The following is a 12,989-nucleotide window of genomic DNA, read 5'->3' as shown; positions in this document are numbered from 1 at the left end:
CCTTCAGGTTGAGTGGAAATCGTATCACAATCGTCCACCAGGGGCAATGTGAAGGACAGGTAAGGCCTTTGCTTAGAAAAATCATTGTGGCCACCCGTAGAGAACTATGATGGAACTGAGTTGCCGATCCCCCTTCTTGGCATTTCCCAGTCCTTTCTTTTCCTCAATGCTCAAATGTGCAGGGAAACACCGATATCTTAGTGCTTTACTCAAAGCCAACAGAATTGGAACCCAGAAAATCTCTGCAGGGTTGCCATTTCCACAGGGCAGATGAGGAGGCACCAGACACCTTTAATGATCAAGGGTTTTCCCAAAAATATGGATTTTCAGAAGGTGACCCGATACTTGTCCTTTCCTAGAGACCACAGACTCCCCAAGTAGACATCTGCAGCTCTCTCCAACTCTTGCCCGGTTGCCCCAGGAACTACAATCCTCTCTGTGGAACCGATAACGTGACTTATCCAAACATATGTCAATTCTGCAACGCTAGTAGGTGAGTCGCTTTCCTACCTTGGAACTCAATGTCACATCATCTCAAGCAAGTGATAGCACAGGGGACAACGACTGCAATCCCCTGTTGCCCAAATCCCAGGGCACTTTGTCTCAGATACAGGCTGCCCAATACCTCACCTTTCCTTCTTTCCGGTTTCTAAAGGGAAAGTGGAGGAAAACTTCAGATACTGCACAAAGGAGAGTGCAACACCAAGGTAAAACACATTGGAAAGGCAACTTGTCTCACGTTTCCTCCTTCTCGGGTTTTCCCAGACCTTGACGTGGCTCTTAATGCTGGAGGCACAGGGAGGCAGGGAAGTAATTCACTATATTCCCAATTCAGAACTTCTCCCTCAAATCCTGATAGTGCCAAGGATTGGTCTACCTTCCACTAGCAAATGGATGCTGGAAGAATCCTGTCCTTTTATTCACAGGATGAGTGCAGCGAGGTCGCTGTGAAACTCGGAGGACTTCCCCACCAATGCACATATGAGTTAGCTCCCGTCTGTGGCAGTGATGGTGTCACTTACCCCAATAAATGTTCGTTCTGCTTTGCCAAAAGGTTAGCTCTTGAGATTTGTGTCCACATGGATGAGAATGTTCCCTCTGGGGGCTCGTGCTGCCCAGAGAAATGGGTACCCAACACAAGTCAACTTGACTGAGAGAAGTCTAGCGAGTTCACTGAGAAGTCTGTTCTGTTGAGACCTTTAGAGATCCAATTGGACAAAATCCATTACTTCTCCCGGCTTTGGCCATTGCATGTCTGATATGAATCTGAGGCCAAATTCTTTTTTCCTTCAGGTTGAGTGGAAATCGTATCACAATCGTCCACCAGGGGCAATGTGAAGGACAGGTAAGGCCTTTGCTTAGAAAAATCATTGTGGCCACCCGTAGAGAACTATGATGGAACTGAGTTGCCGATCCCCCTTCTTGGCATTTCCCAGTCCTTTCTTTTCCTCAATGCTCAAATGTGCAGGGAAACATCGATATTTTAGTGCTTTACTCAAAGCCAACAGAATTGGAACCCAGAAAATCTCTGCAGGGTTGCCATTTCCACAGGGCAAATGAGGAGGCACCAGACACCTTTAATGATCAAGGGTTTTCCCAAAAATATGGATTTTCAGAAGGTGACCCGATACTTGTCCTTTCCTAGAGACCACAGACTCCCCAAGTAGACATCTGCAGCTCTCTCCAACTCTTGCCCGGTTGCCCCAGGAACTACAATCCTCTCTGTGGAACCGATAACGTGACTTATCCAAACATATGTCAATTCTGCAACGCTAGTAGGTGAGTCGCTTTCCTACCTTGGAACTCAATGTCACATCATCTCAAGCAAGTGATAGCACAGGGGACAACGACTGCAATCCCCTGTTGCCCAAATCCCAGGGCACTTTGTCTCAGATACAGGCTGCCCAATACCTCACCTTTCCTTCTTTCCGGTTTCTAAAGGGAAAGTGGAGGAAAACTTCAGATACTGCACAAAGGAGAGTGCAACACCAAGGTAAAACACATTGGAAAGGCAACTTGTCTCACGTTTCCTCCTTCTCGGGTTTTCCCAGACCTTGACGTGGCTCTTAATGCTGGAGGCACAGGGAGGCAGGAAAGTAATTCACTATATTCCCAATTCAGAACTTCTCCCTCAAATCCTGATAGTGCCAAGGATTGGTCTACCTTCCACTAGCAAATGGATGCTGGAAGAATCCTGTCCTTTTATTCACAGGATGAGTGCAGCGAGGTCGCTGTGAAACTCGGAGGACTTCCCCACCAATGCACATATGAGTTAGCTCCCGTCTGTGGCAGTGATGGTGTCACTTACCCCAATAAATGTTCGTTCTGCTTCACCAAAAGGTTAGCTCTTGAGATTTGTGTCCACATGGATGAGAATGTTCCCTCTGGGGGCTCGTGCTGCCCAGAGAAATGGGTACCCAACACAAGTCAACTTGACTTAGAGAAGTCTAGCGAGTTCACTGAGAAGTCTGTTCTGTTGAGACCTTTAGAGATCCAATTGGACAAAATCCATTACTTCTCCCGGCTTTGGCCATTGCATGTCTGATATGAATCTGAGGCCAAATTCTTTTTTCCTTCAGGTTGAGTGGAAATCGTATCACAATCGTCCACCAGGGGCAATGTGAAGGACAGGTAAGGCCTTTGCTTAGAAAAATCATTGTGGCTACCCTTAGAGAACTATGATGGAACTGAGTTGCCGATCCCCCTTCTTGGCATTTCCCGGTCCTTTCTTTTCCTCAATGCTCAAATGTGCAGGGGAACACCGATATTTTAATGCTTTACTCAAAGCCAACAGAATTGGAACCCAGAAAATCTCTGCAGGGTTGCCATTTCCACAGGGCAGATGAGGAGGCACCAGACACCTTTAATGATCTAGGGTTTTCCCAAAAATATGGATTTTCAGAAGGTGACCCGATACTTGTCCTTTCCTAGAGACCACAGACTCCCCAAGTAGACATCTGCAGCTCTCTCCAACTCTTGCCCGGTTGCCCCAGGAACTACAATCCTCTCTGTGGAACCGATAACGTGACTTATCCAAACATATGTCAATTCTGCAACGCTAGTAGGTGAGTCGCTTTCCTACCTTGGAACTCAATGTCACATCATCTCAAGCAAGTGATAGCACAGGGGACAACGACTGCAATCCCCTGTTGCCCAAATCCCAGGGCACTTTGTCTCAGATACAGGCTGCCCAATACCTCACCTTTCCTTCTTTCCGGTTTCTAAAGGGAAAGTGGAGGAAAACTTCAGATACTGCACAAAGGAGAGTGCAACACCAAGGTAAAACACATTGGAAAGGCAACTTGTCTCACGTTTCCTCCTTCTCGGGTTTTCCCAGACCTTGACGTGGCTCTTAATGCTGGAGGCACAGGGAGGCAGGGAAGTAATTCACTATATTCCCAATTCAGAACTTCTCCCTCAAATCCTGATAGTGCCAAGGATTGGTCTACCTTCCACTAGCAAATGGATGCTGGAAGAATCCTGTCCTTTTATTCACAGGATGAGTGCAGCGAGGTCGCTGTGAAACTCGGAGGACTTCCCCACCAATGCACATATGAGTTAGCTCCCGTCTGTGGCAGTGATGGTGTCACTTACCCCAATAAATGTTCGTTCTGCTTCGCCAAAAGGTTAGCTCTTGAGATTTGTGTCCACATGGATGAGAATGTTCCCTCTGGGGGCTCGTGCTGCCCAGAGAAATGGGTACCCAACACAAGTCAACTTGACTGAGAGAAGTCTAGCGAGTTCACTGAGAAGTCTGTTCTGTTGAGACCTTTAGAGATCCAATTGGACAAAATCCATTACTTCTCCCGGCTTTGGCCATTGCATGTCTGATATGAATCTGAGGCCAAATTCTTTTTTCCTTCAGGTTGAGTGGAAATCATATCACAATCGTCCACCAGGGGCAATGTGAAGGACAGGTAAGGCCTTTGCTTAGAAAAATCATTGTGGCCACCCGTAGAGAACTATGATGGGACTGAGTTGCCGATCCCCTTCTTGGCATTTCCCAGTCCTTTCTTTTCCTCAATGCTCAAATGTGCAGGGAAACATCGATATTTTAGTGCTTTACTCAAAGCCAACAGAATTGGAACCCAGAAAATCTCTGCAGGGTTGCCATTTCCACAGGGCAAATGAGGAGGCACCAGACACCTTTAATGATCAAGGGTTTTCCCAAAAATATGGATTTTCAGAAGGTGACCCGATACTTGTCCTTTCCTAGAGACCACAGACTCCCCAAGTAGACATCTGCAGCTCTCTCCAACTCTTGCCCGGTTGCCCCAGGAACTACAATCCTCTCTGTGGAACCGATAACGTGACTTATCCAAACATATGTCAATTCTGCAACGCTAGTAGGTGAGTCGCTTTCCTACCTTGGAACTCAATGTCACATCATCTCAAGCAAGTGATAGCACAGGGGACAACGACTGCAATCCCCTGTTGCCCAAATCCCAGGGCACTTTGTCTCAGATACAGGCTGCCCAATACCTCACCTTTCCTTCTTTCCGGTTTCTAAAGGGAAAGTGGAGGAAAACTTCAGATACTGCACAAAGGAGAGTGCAACACCAAGGTAAAACACATTGGAAAGGCAACTTGTCTCACGTTTCCTCCTTCTCGGGTTTTCCCAGACCTTGACGTGGCTCTTAATGCTGGAGGCACAGGGAGGCAGGGAAGTAATTCACTATATTCCCAATTCAGAACTTCTCCCTCAAATCCTGATAGTGCCAAGGATTGGTCTACCTTCCACTAGCAAATGGATGCTGGAAGAATCCTGTCCTTTTATTCACAGGATGAGTGCAGCGAGGTCGCTGTGAAACTCGGAGGACTTCCCCACCAATGCACATATGAGTTAGCTCCCGTCTGTGGCAGTGATGGTGTCACTTACCCCAATAAATGTTCGTTCTGCTTTGCCAAAAGGTTAGCTCTTGAGATTTGTGTCCACATGGATGAGAATGTTCCCTCTGGGGGCTCGTGCTGCCCAGAGAAATGGGTACCCAACACAAGTCAACTTGACTGAGAGAAGTCTAGCGAGTTCACTGAGAAGTCTGTTCTGTTGAGACCTTTAGAGATCCAATTGGACAAAATCCATTACTTCTCCCGGCTTTGGCCATTGCATGTCTGATATGAATCTGAGGCCAAATTCTTTTTTCCTTCAGGTTGAGTGGAAATCGTATCACAATCGTCCACCAGGGGCAATGTGAAGGACAGGTAAGGCCTTTGCTTAGAAAAATCATTGTGGCCACCCGTAGAGAACTATGATGGAACTGAGTTGCCGATCCCCTTCTTGGCATTTCCCAGTCCTTTCTTTCCCTCAATGCTCAAATGTGCAGGGAAACATCGATATTTTAGTGCTTTACTCAAAGCCAACAGAATTGGAACCCAGAAAATCTCTGCAGGGTTGCCATTTCCACAGGGCAAATGAGGAGGCACCAGACACCTTTAATGATCAAGGGTTTTCCCAAAAATATGGATTTTCAGAAGGTGACCCGATACTTGTCCTTTCCTAGAGACCACAGACTCCCCAAGTAGACATCTGCAGCTCTCTCCAACTCTTGCCCGGTTGCCCCAGGAACTACAATCCTCTCTGTGGAACCGATAACGTGACTTATCCAAACATATGTCAATTCTGCAACGCTAGTAGGTGAGTCGCTTTCCTACCTTGGAACTCAATGTCACATCATCTCAAGCAAGTGATAGCACAGGGGACAACGACTGCAATCCCCTGTTGCCCAAATCCCAGGGCACTTTGTCTCAGATACAGGCTGCCCAACACCTCACCTTTCCTTCTTTCTGGTTTCTAAAGGGAAAGTGGAGGAAAACTTCAGATACTGCACAAAGGAGAGTGCAAAGCCAAGGTAAAACACATTGGAAAGGCAACTTGTCTCACGTTTCCTCCTTCTCGGGTTTTCCCAGACCTTGACATGGCTCTTAATGCTGAAGGCACAGGGAGGCAGGGAAGCAATTCACTATATTCTCAATTCAGAACTTCTCCCTCAAATACTGATAGTGCCAAGGATTGGTCTCCTTTCCACTAGCAAAAGGATACTGGAATAAACCTCTGCTCTTCTTTTCAAAGGATGAGTGCAGCGAGGTCACTGTGCAAATCGGAGGCCTTACCCACCAATGCACATTGGAGTCAGCTCCCGTCTGTGGCAGTGATGGTGTCACCTACCCCAATAAATGTACTTTCTGCATCGCCAAAAGGTTAGCTCTTGAGATTTGTGTCCACTTGGATGAGAATGTTCCCTCTGGGGGCTCATGCTGGCAAGAGAAATGGGTACTCAACACAAGTCAAGTTGACTGAGAGAAGTCTAGCTAGTTCACTGTGAAGTCCGGTCTGCTGAGACCTTTAGAGATCCTATTGGACAACATCCATTACTTTTCCCGGCTTTGGCCATGGCATGTCAGACATGAATCTGAGGCCAAATTCTTTGTTCCTACAGGTTGAGTGGAAATCGTATCACAATCGTCCACCAGGGGCAATGTGAAGGACAGGTAAGGCCTTTGCTTAGAAAAATCATTGTGGCTACCCGTAGAGAACTATGATGGAACTGAGTTGCCGATCCCCCTTCTTGGCATTTCCCAGTCCTTTCTTTTCCTCAATGCTCAAATGTGCAGGGAAACATCGATATTTTAGTGCTTTTCTCAAAGCCAACAGAATTGGAACCCAGAAAATCTCTGCAGGGTTGCCATTTCCACAGGGCAGATGAGGAGGCACCAGACACCTTTAATGATCAAGGGTTTTCCCAAAAATATGGATTTTCAGAAGGTGACCCGATACTTGTCCTTTCCTAGAGACCACAGACTCCCCAAGTAGACATCTGCAGCTCTCTCCAACTCTTGCCCGGTTGCCCCAGGAACTACAATCCTCTCTGTGGAACCGATAACGTGACTTATCCAAACATATGTCAATTCTGCAACGCTAGTAGGTGAGTCGCTTTCCTACCTTGGAACTCAATGTCACATCATCTCAAGCAAGTGATAGCACAGGGGACAACGACTGCAATCCCCTGTTGCCCAAATCCCAGGGCACTTTGTCTCAGATACAGGCTGCCCAACACCTCACCTTTCCTTCTTTCTGGTTTCTAAAGGGAAAGTGGAGGAAAACTTCAGATACTGCACAAAGGAGAGTGCAAAGCCAAGGTAAAACACATTGGAAAGGCAACTTGTCTCACGTTTCCTCCTTCTCGGGTTTTCCCAGACCTTGACATGGCTCTTAATGCTGAAGGCACAGGGAGGCAGGGAAGCAATTCACTATATTCTCAATTCAGAACTTCTCCCTCAAATACTGATAGTGCCAAGGATTGGTCTACTTTCCACTAGCAAAAGGATGCTGGAAGAATCCTGTCCTTTTTTTCACAGGATGAGTGCAGCGAGGTCACTGTGCAAACTCGGAGGACTTCCCCACCAATGCACATATGGAGTTAGCTCCCGTCTGTGGCAGTGATGGTGTCACTTACCCCAATAAATGTTCTTCTGCTTCGCCAAAAGGTTAGCTCTTGAGATTTGTGTCCACTTGGATGAGAATGTTCCCTCTGGGGGCTCATGCTGCCCAGAGAAATGGGTACTCAACACAAGTCAACTTGACTGAGAGAAGTCTAGCTAGTTCACTGTGAAGTCCGTTCTGCTGAGACCTTTAGAGATCCAATTGGACAAAATCCATTACTTCTCCCGGCTTTGGCCATGGCATGTCAGACATGAATCTGAGGCCAAATTCTTTGTTCATTCAGGTTGAGTGGAAATCGTATCACAATCGTCCACCAGGGGCAATGTGAAGGACAGGTAAGGCCTTTGCTTAGAAAAATCATTGTGGCCACCCGTGGAGAAACTATGATGGAACTGAGTTGCCGATCCCCTTCTTGGCATTTCCCAGTCCTTTCTTTTCCTCAATGCTCAAAAGTGCAGGGAATTACTTATATTTTAATGCTTTTCTCAAAGCCAACAGAATTGGAACCCAGAAAATCTCTGCAGGGTTGCTATTTTCCACAGGGCAGATGAGGAGGCACCAGACAACTTTAATGATCATATTTTTCATATTTTTTTCCAAAAATATGGATTTTCAGAAGGTGACCCGATACTTGTCCTTTCCTAGAGACCACAGACTCCCAAGTAGACATCTGCAGCTCTCTCCAACTCTTGCCCGGTTGCCCCAGGAACTACAATCCTCTCTGTGGAACCGATAACGTGACTTATCCAAACATATGTCAATTCTGCAACGCTAGTAGGTGAGTCGCTTTCCTACCTTGGAACTCAATGTCACATCATCTCAAGCAAGTGATAGCACAGGGGACAACGACTGCAATCCCCTGTTGCCCAAATCCCAGGGCACTTTGTCTCAGATACAGGCTGCCCAATACCTCACCTTTCCTTCTTTCCGGTTTCTAAAGGGAAAGTGGAGGAAAACTTCAGATACTGCACAAAGGAGAGTGCAACGCCAAGGTAAAACACATTGGAAAGGCAACTTGTCTCACGTTTCCTCCTTCTCGGGTTTTCCCAGACCTTGACGTGGCTCTTAATGCTGGAGGCACAGGGAGGCAGGGAAGTAATTCACTATATTCCCAATTCAGAACTTCTCCCTCAAATCCTGATAGTGCCAAGGATTGGTCTACTTTCCACTAGCAAATGGATGCTGGAAGAATCCTGTCCTTTTATTCACAGGATGAGTGCAGCAAGGTCGCTGTGAAACTCGGAGGACTTCCCCACCAATGCACATATGAGTTAGCTCCCGTCTGTGGCAGTGATGGTGTCACGTACCCCAATAAATGTTCGTTCTGCTTCGCCAAAAGGTTAGCTCTTGAGATTTGTGTCCACATGGATGAGAATGTTCCCTCTGGGGGCTCGTGCTGCCCAGAGAAATGGGTACCCAACACAAGTCAACTTTAATGAGAGAAGTCTAGCGAGTTCACTGAGAAGTCGGTTCTGTTGAGACCTTTAGAGATCCAATTGGACAAAATCCATTACTTCTCCCGGCTTTGGCCATTGCATGTCTGATATGAATCTGAGGCCAAATTCTTTTTTCCTTCAGGTTGAGTGGAAATCGTATCACAATCGTCCACCAGGGGCAATGTGAAGGACAGGTAAGGCCTTTGCTTAGAAAAATCATTGTGGCTACCCGTAGAGAACTATGATGGAACTGAGTTGCGCATCTTCCTTCTTGGCATTGTTTTCCTCAATGCTCAAATGTGCAGTAGAACACCCATTATTTAATGCTTTACTTAAAGCCAACAGAATTTGAACCATGAAAATCACCATCTCTCAGTGCTAGGACAGAGACAATGGTGAACTATTTCTGAAAAAGCTGCCAAGATTATTTCAGGGAATAGACCAGGTATTTCTTTGATGTAATGGCACACAAACATATCCATGGAATGTGGCTTACATGAGCATCTCATTTTATTCTCACAACAGCAACTTTGGAAAATAGTCTAGGCAGAGAGTCATGACGATTGATTCCAAACCTCTCCATGACTTTCCATAACTGAAGGTTAACTAGAAACTTTCAAATTCCAACCTGATCTATTAATCAGGGTTTAAACAATTACCAATCTAGCAAGTTCAAATCAGTCTAAATTTGGTCTTAGGCAGTGGTGGGATTCAAATTTTTTTACTACTGGTTCTGTGGGTGTGGCTTGGTGTGCATCTCAGGGGAAGGATAGTGTAAAACCTCCAATCAGAGGTGGTATTTGCCAGTTCTCCAAACTACTCAAAAATTCCACTACCGGTTCTCCAGAACTGGTCAGCACCTGCTGAATACCACCTCTGGTCTTAGCCAATGCCATGGCATTATGACATTCCATAAGTCATTTTGAATTTAGTATTATCTAGATTCCTTCAAGTCCACACAGAAAGAGAACACTTATTTCATGCATAATTCTGACGTACAATTTAGTTCTTTGTCTTTTTTCCAATTCAAACTAATATAATGTAGGATTACTTGAGTCTTAAGACTGTGCATTTCATTTCACGAGGTAATATTGGATACATTATACTCAGTCCCCAATTGTTTCTTTAATGGTGCAGGATAGAGGAGGGATCACTGGTGTCCTACTTTTCAGCTCTCTTCTGCTACTGTTCCTAAAGGGTTAAATCTGGTAAAAGACCACTCCTTTGGAAATCTCCATGCTAATTAGTCACCAGGTTGTTTTAGGAAAGTTCTGTCCACTTGTATAGATATAGATGGGTATGTTGTTCATGTCTTTCACTGTCCTTATTTTATCTGGCCTTTTGTCTGGTTTTTGCCAGTTTATTGTTTTGATTTTTGTTGAGATTTAATCAAGAATCATAAACCACATTTTTGCCAGCTGTATCAAGTGCCATGTGTGCTTGCTCTGATCTGAATACAAGGATTAATTGGTATTATGCTGGCTATATGCTAAACTGGAAATTACCCAATGGAGGTGAAACTTTTCTGTGACCATTTGATACAGGTAGTCCTCTAGTTATGACTAATTGTTTAATGACTGTTTGAAGACATAACAGATTACTACTTACAACTCACCCTCAATGTTTTGACTAATAACACCCCTTCTGAGGTCACGATTGTATTTTGGGCACTTGGCAACTATTTCTGCAGTCACACGACCATATTAGCGATTGTAGTGTAGTTTGCTTAATGATTCACTTAATGGCCACAGTGATTCACTTGATAACCATCATAAGAACAGTTGTAAAATAGAATCTAGTCATGTATGCCTCAACTTATGACTGCAACAGCATATAAGTGGAAACGTTTGACAAGACTGAAGGTAAAAATAAAGAATCAGGATGAAGTGAAAACATTAGAAGCCAAGAAAGGGAGGCTAATAGAACAATCCTCAAACTGGCTTGTTGCATAAAGTATTACAATAGTAATAATAATAATAATAATAATAATAATAATAATAATAATAATAATAATAATAATAATAATAATAATAATAATAATAATAATATAATGTTAAGAGTGGTTCAATATACAATTTTAGTCTCTATGGGACAAGAGATAGGATTGGAACTAACATTCCCTCAGAATTTACTCTGCAGCCAGGTTAGGCATCCTAATGTCTTCCTGATTTTTGAAGAATGGCCTCCCACCAATACAAATATAATGAGAAATGAGAAAAGTTTGTGGGAGTTGCAGTTCCAAATATCTGGTTCCTCCTCCTTACTCTGAACCCAGGCCCCAATTTCTGTTCCTGGTTTCTTCAAATGAGTCTAGGAAAACTCCTGCTGAAAATATTGAAGAAATACTCAGTATCAGCATCTAAGATTTTTATGTTTCTTCATCATCTTCTTCACAGATTTGAAGCTGGGACGGAAGATACCTTTTTTAGGAAGGAAGCTTTGCTTTCAAGGGAGAATTGCAGTTGTGGGAGAGGGTGATTGTTGCTGTATTTGGCAGATGGAGCAAGAATTAATTTTGCCTCATCACCCCTACCATTATACTCCATATTTTGATACCCTGCAATATCCCTATATAGTACATTTTGTAATAGATACAGCTTCTAAATCCCAAGGGAGGAATAACTGATCCTCATAACCTGTCAGCAATTCCTTGAATTAAATTAATAAATAACCATCAGTGTTTAGATACTACAATAGTTTGTAATGAGCTACCACGATATAAAGTCAACTTTTATTTAAATATCAAGCAGTTCAGTTAAAAGTGACCCATTTACCAGAAAACTGACCTACCTGCAAAAAAAGAGAAAATATCTTTTTCCATCTGTTTTTTGTTTTGTTTTATTTGTGTGAAACTAACAATATATGTTTGAAAATCTTATGACGAAGCTCTGCTCTTGCCAAAATAATCTATGCAATTATAGAAAAAAAAGAAACACAATACTTATTCTTCATTCAATTGTTTAGCCTCTGAAGCTGACTACCAATTATGATTGAAGGATAAACACAGAGAGTTTTCCTGAATCCCTAATAAGCTGCACAAAGGAGTTCAATCTAAGCTGTGACACCAATGGTTTGACGTACAACAATAAATTCAGGTGTTGTTTAGCAAAACACTTAATGGACAGTTCATAGAGTTTATGGCCAGCTATTAGATAATTTGGAATAAGATCTGAGGAAATCTGTCACCATACATGTATTGGTAGGCTTAATCCAAACCCTTGCAAGTGTCCTCGGCCTGATCTATAAGAGTCCTGGTTTTCTAGCTACTGAGAACCTTACTGCGTCAGCCACAGTCCCTCCCGTTCCTTCAACTTACCAACAAAACGCAGGACTCTAGCCAGCATTTTAAACTTGTAGAACTTGCTCTTCACTTTGTTTCTTTCTGCAGCAAAGAAAAATAGCTCGAGCAGCTCCTATGGCTATCGAATAAGGACTTCGATTAGATTGATCTGAAAGGACATAGGGATGGAACCAAAGCAACCTAGAACTTTCATTAATGGAGTGAGGGGGAACAAATAATGAGGAGAGATGACCTGGGAGTTTCCTATTAGAATCCATCAGTATATCTGTGGTGCCCAATCTCCAAAGGAAATGCTGCCACAATGTGCATGTTTATTTATTTCCTTATGAAGGTGAATGTGAGCAGAAGGTAAAAATGATGAGCTTCTCATGCTATACGAAGTTCTATTAAATAATGCTTCACAACACCTTTTATCTCAACCAGGTTCTGTTGTTAACCAATTCTTTAAAGATGTTCAGTGAAATATATTCCACAACTTTTAAATATATTCTGAAGTAGTTAATTCAGATGTATGCAATGGAAGCTTTCAACTTACAATGCTCTTCAGCTATTTTCGTACATTCAGAGACTCTTGGATAAATGAATTATCCATCATTTTAATCAAACATGAGGTTGAAACAGCCTTTCTTTAAATGGGACACACTTTCAGAGGAGGTAGATTCTGCTGATGTACTTAATGACTTTTAACAATATATATTATGCTATCCTTCTACTTGGCCAAAGTTGATTTTCCTTGCCTAATTCATAAATGGTTTTTATGAATCAAGAAAATATACAAGAATATGCTTCCAATTCTGTTTACTTCTACTAG

At 43.6% G+C, this 12,989-nt stretch overlaps 1 protein-coding gene across 1 annotated transcript in view; it reads left to right on the top strand.

The window, feature by feature from the left end:
- The window catches only part of SPINK5 (serine peptidase inhibitor Kazal type 5), a 29,567-nt gene extending 17,260 nt beyond the window's left edge, over nucleotides 1–12,307 (top strand). The window contains exons 5-20 of the mRNA XM_087923170.1: nucleotides 8–59; nucleotides 927–1,054; nucleotides 1,294–1,345; nucleotides 2,213–2,340; nucleotides 2,580–2,631; nucleotides 3,499–3,626; nucleotides 3,866–3,917; nucleotides 4,784–4,911; nucleotides 5,151–5,202; nucleotides 6,071–6,198; nucleotides 6,438–6,489; nucleotides 6,790–6,923; nucleotides 7,725–7,776; nucleotides 8,653–8,780; nucleotides 9,020–9,071; nucleotides 12,266–12,307. Coding sequence (XP_087779296.1) covers nucleotides 8–59; nucleotides 927–1,054; nucleotides 1,294–1,345; nucleotides 2,213–2,340; nucleotides 2,580–2,631; nucleotides 3,499–3,626; nucleotides 3,866–3,917; nucleotides 4,784–4,911; nucleotides 5,151–5,202; nucleotides 6,071–6,198; nucleotides 6,438–6,489; nucleotides 6,790–6,923; nucleotides 7,725–7,776; nucleotides 8,653–8,780; nucleotides 9,020–9,071; nucleotides 12,266–12,307 — 1,360 coding nt within the window. The remainder of the gene's footprint in view (nucleotides 1–7; nucleotides 60–926; nucleotides 1,055–1,293; nucleotides 1,346–2,212; nucleotides 2,341–2,579; nucleotides 2,632–3,498; nucleotides 3,627–3,865; nucleotides 3,918–4,783; nucleotides 4,912–5,150; nucleotides 5,203–6,070; nucleotides 6,199–6,437; nucleotides 6,490–6,789; nucleotides 6,924–7,724; nucleotides 7,777–8,652; nucleotides 8,781–9,019; nucleotides 9,072–12,265) is intronic.
- The last annotated feature ends 682 nt before the right edge of the window (nucleotides 12,308–12,989 follow it).

The sequence above is a fragment of the Pseudonaja textilis genome, chromosome 2, assembly GCF_049901715.1.
Source record: "Pseudonaja textilis isolate UNSWEBS1 chromosome 2, rPseTex1.2, whole genome shotgun sequence".
Taxonomy (NCBI): domain Eukaryota; kingdom Metazoa; phylum Chordata; class Lepidosauria; order Squamata; family Elapidae; genus Pseudonaja; species Pseudonaja textilis.
The sequence above is the reverse complement of the archived record's forward strand: the minus strand, read 5'-3'. Positions and strand labels throughout refer to the sequence as shown.